Source organism: Entelurus aequoreus, linkage group LG23 (assembly GCF_033978785.1).
Source record: "Entelurus aequoreus isolate RoL-2023_Sb linkage group LG23, RoL_Eaeq_v1.1, whole genome shotgun sequence".
Classification (NCBI taxonomy): Eukaryota; Metazoa; Chordata; class Actinopteri; order Syngnathiformes; family Syngnathidae; genus Entelurus; species Entelurus aequoreus.
In genome coordinates, this window is record NC_084753.1 from 11,927,398 (window position 1) to 11,938,208 (window position 10,811).

Below are 10,811 nucleotides of genomic sequence, written 5' to 3' on the forward strand. Positions count from 1 at the left end.
CCACTAAACCACTGGTGCGTTTATGGCCACACAATAAGTCGGACAACTCAAACACCACACAAAGTTACACTATGACTCCTCAGTCATACGTGTGCTTATTTTACTGTCATTTATTATTAATGTTAATTTATTTATATTAGTCATGGAATGCTGTTACACACACTATGTTGAAGTATTACTATTATTATTAATTATTATTATTATTATTATTATTATTATTATTATTTATCTTACGGTATATATCAAAAATAATATTGAGCAAAATTTAATTGAAATATTGTCGATGTGGCCCTCCAGCAGTGCTCGGGTTGCTCATGCGGCCCCCGGTAAACATTAATTGCCCACCCCTGCATTAAACTAATCTGGTTGTAACTATTATTGCGTTACCTAAAAAAAATAAAAACATTCAAATATCTGGCATATGCAGTTGAGATGTTTCATGAGAGAAGAGTGTACGTATGTGTCTTTAAAAGGCGGTGCCTGTTGAAAAGTCGAGCCTTATTTCCACTTTATTTAGTTAGAATTACTGCAGTTTTCTTGAGTTGTAATAATACATTGAGTAATCGTAAAAGACTGTTTGTTTTGTATCTTTGTTGATATGCTAGCATACTTAAATATAAACAATTTTCACATTAAACTAATCTGGCTGTAAACAGGTTACTGTATGAATTACTCTGATAAATGTAATTTTTTACCTAAAAGAAACAATTTCAAATATCTGGCACATGCAGTTGAGACGTTTCATGAGAGCAGAGTGTGTGTATGTGCCTTTTTAAAAGGAAAAGTCGAGCCTTATTTCCACTTTATTTAGTTAGAATTACTGCAGTTCTTCGGAGTTGTAATAATAAATTGAGTAATCGTAAAAGTCTATTTTTGTATCCTTGTTGATATGCTAGCATACTTAAATATAAACCATTTTCACATTAAACTAATCTGGCTGTAAGCAGGCTACTGTATGAATTACTCTGATGAATGTAATTTACTTTTATTGCGTTACCTAAAAGAAACCATTTCAAATATCTGGCATATGCAGTTGAGACGTTTCATGAGAGCAGAGTTGTGTGTATGTGCCCTTTAAAAGGAAAAGTAGAGCCTTATTTCCACTTTATTTAGTTAGAATTACTGCAGTTCTCCTGAGTTATAATAATAAATTGAGTAATCGTAAAAGTCTATTTTGTATCCTTGTTGATATGCTAGCATACTTAAATATAAACCATTTTCACATTCAACTAATCTGGCTGTAAGCAGGCTACTGTATGAATTACTCTGATGAATTTAATTTACTTTTATTGCATTACCTAAGAGAAACCATTTCAAATATCTGGCACATGCAGTTGAGACGTTTCATGAGAGCAGAGTTGTGTGTATGTGCCTTTTAAAAAGAAAAGTAGAGCCTTATTTCCACTTTATTTAGTTAGTTACTGCAGTTCTCCTAAGTTGTAATAATAAATTGAGTAATCATAAAAGTCTATTTTTGTATCCTTGTTGATATGCTGGCATACTTAAATATAAACGATTTTCACATTCAACTAATCTGGCTGTAAGCAGGCTACTGTATGAATTACTCTGATGAATGTAATTTACTTTTATTGCGTTACCTAAAAGAAACCATTTCAAATATCTTGCACATGCAGTTGAGACGTTTCATGAGAGCAAAGTGTGTGTATGTGCCTTTTTAAAAGGAAAAGTAGAGCCTTATTTCCACTTTATTTAGTTAGTTACTGCAGTTCTCCTAAGTTGTAATAATAAATTGAGTAATCGTAAAAGACTGTTTATTTTTGTATCCTTGTTGATATGCTAGCATACTTAAATATAAACCATTTTCACATTCAACTAATCTGGCTGTAAGCAGGCTACTGTATGAATTACTCCGATGAATGTAATTTACTTTTATTGCGTTACCTAAAAGAAACCATTTCAAATATCTGGCATATGCAGTTGAGATGTTTCATGAGAGCAAAGTGTGTGTATGTGCCTTTTTAAAAGGAAAAGTAGAGCCTTATTTCAACTTTATGTAGTTAGTTACTGCAGTTCTCCTAAATTGTAATAATAAATTGAGTAATCGTAAAAGTCTATTTTTGTATCCTTGTTGATATGCTGGCATACTTAAATATAAACCATTTTCACATTCAACTAATCTGGCTGTAAGCAGGCTACTGTATGAATTACTCTGATGAATGTAATTTACTTTTATTGCGTTACCTAAAAGAAACCATTTCAAATATCTGGCACATGCAGTTGAGATGTTTCATGAGAGCAAAGTGTGTGTATGTGCCTTTTTAAAAGGAAAAGTAGAGCCTTATTTCCACTTTATTTAGTTAGTTACTGCAGTTCTCCTAAGTTGTAATAATAAATTGAGTAATCGTAAAAGACTGTTTATTTTTGTATCCTTGTTGATATGCTAGCATACTTAAATATAAACCATTTTCACATTCAACTAATCTGGCTGTAAGCAGGCTACTGTATTAATTACTCTGATGAATGTAATTTACTTTTATTGCGTTACCTAAAAGAAACCATTTCAAATATCTGGCAAATGCAGTTGAGACGTTTCATGAGAGCAAAGTGTGTGTATGTGCCTTTTTAAAAGGAAAAGTAGAGCCTTATTTCCACTTTATGTAGTTAGTTACTGCAGTTCTCCTAAATTGTAATAATAAATTGGGTAATCGTAAAAGTCTATTTTTGTATCCTTGTTGATATGCTGGCATACTTAAATATAAACGATTTTCACATTCAACTAATCTGGCTGTAAGCAGGCTACTGTATGAATTACTCTGATGAATGTAATTTACTTTTATTGCGTTACCTAAAAGAAACCATTTCAAATATCTGGCATATGCAGTTGAGACGTTTCATGAGAGCAAAGTGTGTGTATGTGCCCTTTAAAAGGAAAAGTAGAGCCTTATTTCCACTTTATTTAGTTAGAATTACTGCAGTTCTCCTGAGTTATAATAATAAATTGAGTAATCGTAAAAGTCTATTTTTGTATCCTTGTTGATATGCTGGCATACTTAAATATAAACGATTTTCCCATTCAACTAATCTGGCTGTAAGCAGGCTACTGTATGAATTACTCTGATGAATGTAATTTACTTTTATTGCGTTACCTAAAAGAAACCATTTCAAATATCTGGCATATGCAGTTGAGACGTTTCATGAGAGCAGAGTTGTGTGTATGTGCCCTTTAAAAGGAAAAGTAGAGCCTTATTTCCACTTTATTTAGTTAGTTACTGCAGTTCTCCTAAGTTGTAATAATAAATTGAGTAATCGTAAAAGACTGTTTATTTTTGTATCCTTGTTGATATGCTGGCATACTTAAATATAAACCATTTTCACATTCAACTAATCTGGCTGTAAGCAGGCTACTGTATGAATTACTCTGATGAATGTAATTTACTTTTATTGCGTTACCTAAAAGAAACCATTTCAAATATCTGGCATATGCAGTTGAGACGTTTCATGAGAGCAGAGTTGTGTGTATGTGCCTTTTAAAAGGAAAAGTAGAGCCTTATTTCCACTTTATTTAGTTAGTTACTGCAGTTCTCCTAAGTTGTAATAATGAATTGAGTAATCGTAAAAGACTGTTTATTTTTGTATCCTTGTTGATATGCTAGCATACTTAAATATAAACCATTTTCACATTAAACTAATCTGGCTGTAAGCAGGCTACTGTATGAATTACTCTGATGAATGTAATTTACTTTTATTGCGTTACCTAAAAGAAACCATTTCAAATATCTGGCATATGCAGTTGAGATGTTTCATGAGAGCAAAGTGTGTGTATGTGCCTTTTTAAAAGGAAAAGTAGAGCCTTATTTCCACTTTATGTAGTTAGTTACTGCAGTTCTCCTAAATTGTAATAATAAATTGAGTAATCGTAAAAGTCTATTTTTGTATCCTTGTTGATATGCTGGCATACTTAAATATAAACGATTTTCACATTCAACTAATCTGGCTGTAAGCAGGCTACTGTATGAATTACTCTGATGAATGTAATTTACTTTTATTGCGTTACCTAAAAGAAACCATTTCAAATATCTGGCACATGCAGTTGAGACGTTTCATGAGAGCAAAGTGTGCGTATGTGCCTTTTTAAAGGAAAAGTAGAGCCTTATTTCCACTAAGTTTTTTTTGTTGGTATTTAAATTTCAGAACACCCCTCTTTAAAATTGCCTCTTATTGTTGTCCAGGTGTACCTAATGTACAGGCAATAACAAACAATATGTTGTGTGCAGGTTGACATGTGCTTTGCCGTATAAAAAAAAAAAATGCCCCGATTGTGTTCTTGCAGGTGACTATAATTGGCTACACTCTGGGCATCCCTGACGTCATCATGGGCATCACCTTCCTGGCAGCGGGCACCAGCGTGCCGGACTGCATCGCCAGCCTCATCGTGGCTCGCCAAGGTGATGTCGTCGCCAACGTTTAGAACCCGTCCAACAACAACATGTCCGACTTGTCTGGCGTTGCAGGTCTGGGAGACATGGCCGTGTCCAACACTATTGGGAGTAACGTCTTCGACATCCTGGTCGGACTCGGGGTCCCCTGGGCTATTCAAACCATGTGTGTGGATTACGGATCCGAGGTCCGTTATGTTTTCTTGTGCTCTGATCGTGTCGTTATTTGAACACCGAGTCAGACTGGTGGACATTTTTGTTCCGTTCCAGGTGATGATCAACAGTCGGGGACTTTTGTATTCAGTGGTGCTTCTGCTGGGCTCTGTGGCCCTCACAGTGAGTTCTTCTTTTTTATAATAACCACCTTTAACCTTCTAAAAGGTGCGAGCACATGCAAGTTATATTGCAATGCAGATGTAGACTGGAAGAAAATGGAATTAAAGGTATAAGTCGCTCCGGAGTATAAGTCGCACCGGCCGAAAATGCATAAAAAAGAAGGAAAAAAAAACATAAGTCGCGCTGGAGTATAAGTCGCATTTTTTGATGAAATTTATTTAAAAAAAAACAACACCAAGAATAGACATTTGAAAGGCAATTTAAAATAAATAAAGAATAGTGAACAACAGGCTGAATAAGTGTACGTTATATGAGGCATAAATAACCAACTGAGAACGTGCCTGGTATGTTAACGTAACATATTATGGCAAATAACTATAACATATTGAACATGCTATACGTTTACCAAACAATCTGTCACTCCTAATCGCTAAATCCCATGAAATCTTATACGTCTAGTCCGGGGGTCGGCAACCCGCGGCTCTAGAGCCGCATGCGGCTCTTTAACGCCACCCTAGTGGCTCTCTGGAGATTTTTCAAAAATGTATGAAGAATGGAAAAAGATGAGGGGGAAAAAAAATCTATTTTTTTGTTTTAGTATGGTTTCTGTAGGAGGACAAACATGACACAAACCTCCCTAATTGTTATAAATCGCACTGTTTATGTTAAATATGCTTCACTCATTCGAGTATTTGGCGAGCGCCGTTTTGTCCTACTTATTTTGGCGGTCCTTGAACTCACCGTATAGTTTGTTTACATGTATACATTTCTCCGACTTTCTAGGACGTGTTTTATGCCACTTTTTCTGTCTCATTTTGTCCACCACACTTTTAACGTTGTGCACAAAGGTGAGTTTTGTTGATGTTATTGACTTGTGTGGAGTGCTAATCAGACATATTTGGTCACTGCATCCCTGCAAGCTAATCGATGCTAACATGCTATTTAGGCTAGCGATATGTACATATTGCATCATTATGCCTCATTTGTAGCTATATTTGAGCTCATTTAGTTTCCTTTAAGTCATCTTAATTAAATTTATATCTCATGACACATGTAATATGGCTTTTAATTTTTTGCGGCTCCAGACAGATTTTTTTTTTGTATTTTTGGTCCAATATGGCTCTTTCAACATTTTGGGTTGCCGACCCCTGGTCTAGTCTCTTACGTGAATGAGCTAAATAATATTATTTTTAAATTTAAAATTTTTTTTTATCCATGATGATTTTATTGTTGTGATTTTGTACGGTGTCCTAGAGTGCCCAGAAAGGCGCCTTATAAATAAAATGTATTATTATTATTATTATTATTTTACGGTAATGTGTTAATAATTTCACACATAAGTTGCTCCTGAGTATAAGTCGCACCCCCGGCCAAACTATGATAAAAACTGCGACATATAGTCCGAAAAATACAGTACATCTGAGGTTTACCGTTACAAAATTGGCTAAGAAAATTAGCATGCTAATGTTAGTATAGTATAACGTTAATGTTAGCTTGCTAGCAGTTAGCATGTTTGAAAGTACCAGGTTAAATGACTGAGATGTACAGCTATAAAATTCAGAAAAAATGCTACTATGCTAATGTTAGCATAGTAGCATGTTGTTAGCTCGATAACAGTCAGCATGTGTTAAGTACCAAGTTATATACATCTGAGGTTTGCAAAATTGGCTAAGAAAATTAGTATGCTAATGTTAGTATAGTATCAAGTTAATGTTAGCTTGCTAACAGTTAGCATGTTTGAAATACCACGTTATGTCTGAGTTGTACGACTTCAAGATTGGCTAAAAAAAAAAAAGTTAGTACGCTAACATACCGTTAGCATGCCAACAGTTGGCATGTGTCAAGTACCAAGTTATGACTCTGTGTACAGCTACACAATTGGCTAACAATATTAACATGTTAATAGCTAGCATTTTTGAAATACCAAGTTGTACGTCTGAGGCTTACTGCAGCAAAATTGACTAAGAAAATTAGCAGGCTAATGTTAATATAGTAGCAAGTTAACGTGAGCTTGATAACTGTTTGCATGTTTGAAATACCACGTCATGTCTGAGGTGTACGACTTCAAGATTGGTTAAAAAAGTTAGCACGCTAACATGATAAATAATGTTAGCATGCCAACAGTTAGCATGTGTCAAGTACCAAGTTATGACTCTGTGTACAGCTACAAAATTGGCTAACAATATTAGCATGTTAATAGCTAGCATTTTTGAAATACCAAGTTGTACGTCTGAGGTTTACTGCAGCAAAATTGGCTAACAAAATTAGCAGGCTAATGTTAATATAGTAGCAAGTTAACTAAGCTTGCTAACTGTTAGCATGTTTGAAATACCACGTTATGTCTGAGGTGTACGACTTCAAGATTGGTTAAAAAAGTTAGCACGCTAACATGATAAATAATGTTAGCATGCCAACAGTTAGCATGTGTCAAGTACCAAGTTATGACTCTGTGTACAGCTACAAAATTGGCTAACAATATTAGCATGTTAATAGCTAGCATTTTTGAAATACCAAGTTGTACGTCTGAGGTTTACTGCAGCAAAATTGGCTAAGAAAATTAGCAGGCTAATGTTAATATAGTAGCAAGTTAACTAAGCTTGCTAACTGTTAGCATGTTTGAAATACCACGTTATGTCTGAGGTGTACGACTTCAAGATTGGCTAAAACAGTTAGCGCGCTAACATGAAAAATAATGTTAGCATGCCAACAGTTAGCATGTGTTAGGTACCAAGTTATGACTCTGTGTACAGCTACAAATTGGCTAAAAATATTAGCATGCTAACAGCTAGCTTTTTTTTCAAATACCAAGTTCTTTGAGGTTTACTGCTGCAAAATTGGCACACAAAAAAATAGCATGCTAATGTTAGTATAGTAGAATGTTAATGTTGGCTTGATGACAATTAGCATGTTTGAAATACCACGTTATGTCTCTGAGGTGTACGACTTCAAGATTGGCTAAAAAAAAAAAAAATTTAGCATGCTAACAGTTAGCATGTGGAAAGTACCAAGTTATATGACTGAGGTGTACAGCTATAAAATTAACATTTGATTAATGTATTTATTTTATGGAACTGTCCTATTAAAATTAACATTTGATTAATCTGTTTATTTTATGGAACTGTCCTATTTGAACCTTTACATCAGGGGTCACCAACCTTTTTGAAAGCAAGAGCTACTTCTTGGGTAGTGATTAATGCGAAGGGCTACCAATTTGATACACACTTAAATCAATTGCCAGAAATAGCCAATTTGCTCAATTTACCTTTAACTCTATGTTATTATTAATAATTAATGATATTTACACTTAATTGAACGGTTTAAAAGAGGAGAAAACACGAAAAAAAAGACAATTAAATTTTGAAACATAGTTTATCTTCAATTTCGACTCTTTAAAATTCAAAATTGAACCGAAAAAAAAAGACAAAAACTAGCTAATTCGAATCTTTTTGAAAAAATTAAAAAAATAATTTATGGAACATCATTAGTAATTTTTCCTGATTAAGATTAATTTTAGAATTTTGATGACATGTTTTAAATAGGTTAAAATCCAATCCGCACTTTGTTAGAATATATAACAAATTGGACCAAGCTATATTTCTAACAAAGACAAATCATTATTTCTTCTAGATTTTCCAGAACAAAAATTTTAAAAGAAATTCAAAAGACTTTGAAATAAGATTTAAATTTGATTCTACAGATTTTCTAGATTTGCCAGAATATATATTTTTTTAATTTTAATCATAATAACTTTGAAGAAATATTTCACAAATATTCTTCGTCACGAAACTAAAATGAAGAATTAAATTATAATTTATTTATTATTCTTTACAATAAAAAAAATTAATTTACTTGAACATTGATTTAAATTGTCAGGAAAGAAGAGGAAGGAATTTAAAAGGTAAAAAGGTATATGTGTTTAAAAATCCTAAAATCATTTTTAAGGTTGTATTTTTTCTCTAAAATTGTCTTTCTGAAAGTTATAAGAAGCTAAGTAAAAAAAATTATGAGTTTATTTAAACAAGTGAAGACCAAGTCTTTAAAATATTTTATTGGATTTTCAAATTCTATTTGAGTTTTGTCTCTCTTAGAATTAAAAATGTCGGGCAAAGCAAGACCAGCTTGCTAGTAAATAAATAACATTTAAAAAATAGAGGCAGCTCACTGGTAAGTGCTGCTATTTGAGCTATTTTTAGAACAGGCCGGCGGGCTACTCATCTGGTCCTTACGGGCTACCTGGTGCCCGCGGGCACCGCGTTGGTGACCCCTGCTTTACATTATGGTTGTAAAAGTGTAAAAACGAAAATATAGGAACACATTTAACCCTAATAAAGCAATTACTTTACTGGAATTAATCACCGTTGGAAATTCTAATTAAAAAATGAACTAATTTGTAACTTTGTGTTGTGACCATGCCCAGGTTCTCGGGATTCACCTGAACAAGTGGAGGCTGGACCCCAAGCTGGGCATCTACGCCTTGCTTCTGTACGCCGTCTTCCTCTGCTTCTCGGTCATGATCGAGTACAACGTCTTCACCTTCGTCAACCTGCCCATGTGCTTCGAGGACTAACGCAGCCAGGAAACCCCCACCCCCCTGAAAAGCTCCCAAACGCCTCCTCCTTGGACCTATCTCTCTCCCCTCGTATTGTTCAGTCCCACGTTTGTCCACCGGGTGGCACACTTGAGCCGTGTCCCCTGGCCACGGACCCGACGGCAGGGTAGCGGACCTTCATGCTGGTTCAGGGCCTTGCCTGTTCCTGCGGGGTTTTTTTTGTCCAAATCTTTCCACTTCGCATGTCTCCAGACCCGTCTTTTCGCGTCACACCATGGAAGAATCCTCAAAAAGGTTAACCGAGAACTCCAGGACCCAAAGAGACAAGCACACTATTTATCTTTAAGACCCCCCCTGGAGGCGGGCCTTGTCTTTGGCAGCTCCAGCATGGACTTCACTGTCCTGGCGTGACCTGTGACACCAGGAATTAAGACACTCTCCGACTCTTAAATCACCTGCAACTTTTGTTTTCTCACCTTTTTTTTTTTTGATTGCAAAAAAAACAACAAAAAAACCAACTTGAAGCTCGTTTTTTCGGAGATACGAGCGACCACAGGGGGGCGCTGTCGTCATTCAGCCACGGCTTCTGTTGCACTTTTCCATGCAGAGGCGGAGCTTGACTGTCTGCTATTGCGTCCTACGGCCAGCAGAGGGTGCCAAACCCCAGCATTAGTCAGTCATCAGGGACAGCACCAGGGGGCGCTACGATCTTGAATTTGCGGTGGTATGTAGATACTGCACTTTAACACTCATTCTCAATCAACTAGTGCTTCCTTCTCTGTGAGTGTGAGTTGTCAGAGTGTGTGTGTGTGTGTGTGTGTGTGGCCCCACGCTTGTTGACTCTATACCATGAGCACACCCGCCTCTTGTCTGCAGTGCATGCTGGGACGTTAAATGCAGTACCGCCCCCACCCACCCCAAACTTTCGAAGCACAGCAAAGGAAAAAAAAAAAAAAAAAGGCTGATTGCTCCCGGTGCATCTCCAGCTTTACACACACACACACACACACACACACACACACACACACACACACACACACACACACACACACACACACACACACACACACACACACACACACACACACACACACACACACACACACACACACACAAACAAAAATGGAAGAAATCGGCAGCTACACAATTTGTTGCAAAAATACGAGAAAAGGAGCCGAGGTCTGGTGGGTGGGGGGGGCGTGAATATTTGAATTTATGCAATTTATGCAATCTTAATGTAACGTGTGTGTGTGTGCGCAAGAGAGAGAGAGAGAGTGACACGAGAGGCCCTGCCAGGTCGCCATGACGATGTTGTCCCGTCCAGTACTACTGTGTGAGCTCACAGGTTTTTTTTTGTTTTTTTGGGGGTTTTTTTTGTGATTGCTGTTGAACTGAGCCAAAGATGGGACTTTTCTGGAAAAACATGGCCTCGCAGGAAGTCTTTTTTTTTTTTTTTTTTTTTTTGCATCCGAAAGCTGGAGTTTCTCTATGATTTTTTTTGGGGGGGGGGGGGGGGGGACGACGACTTT

At 36.1% G+C, this 10,811-nt stretch overlaps 1 protein-coding gene across 2 annotated transcripts in view; it reads left to right on the forward strand.

Annotated features, from left to right (window-relative positions):
- Window positions 1-10,343, forward strand: part of slc24a4b (solute carrier family 24 member 4b) — a 109,220-nt gene extending 98,877 nt beyond the window's left edge. For both annotated transcript variants that reach the window (XM_062034844.1, XM_062034843.1), the window contains exons 14-17: window positions 4,292-4,406; window positions 4,473-4,585; window positions 4,668-4,733; window positions 9,151-10,343. In XM_062034844.1, the coding sequence (XP_061890828.1) occupies window positions 4,292-4,406; window positions 4,473-4,585; window positions 4,668-4,733; window positions 9,151-9,300 (444 nt within the window). In that variant the 3' untranslated portion in view covers window positions 9,301-10,343. The remainder of the gene's footprint in view (window positions 1-4,291; window positions 4,407-4,472; window positions 4,586-4,667; window positions 4,734-9,150) is intronic.
- Window positions 10,344-10,811: the final 468 nt, after the last annotated feature.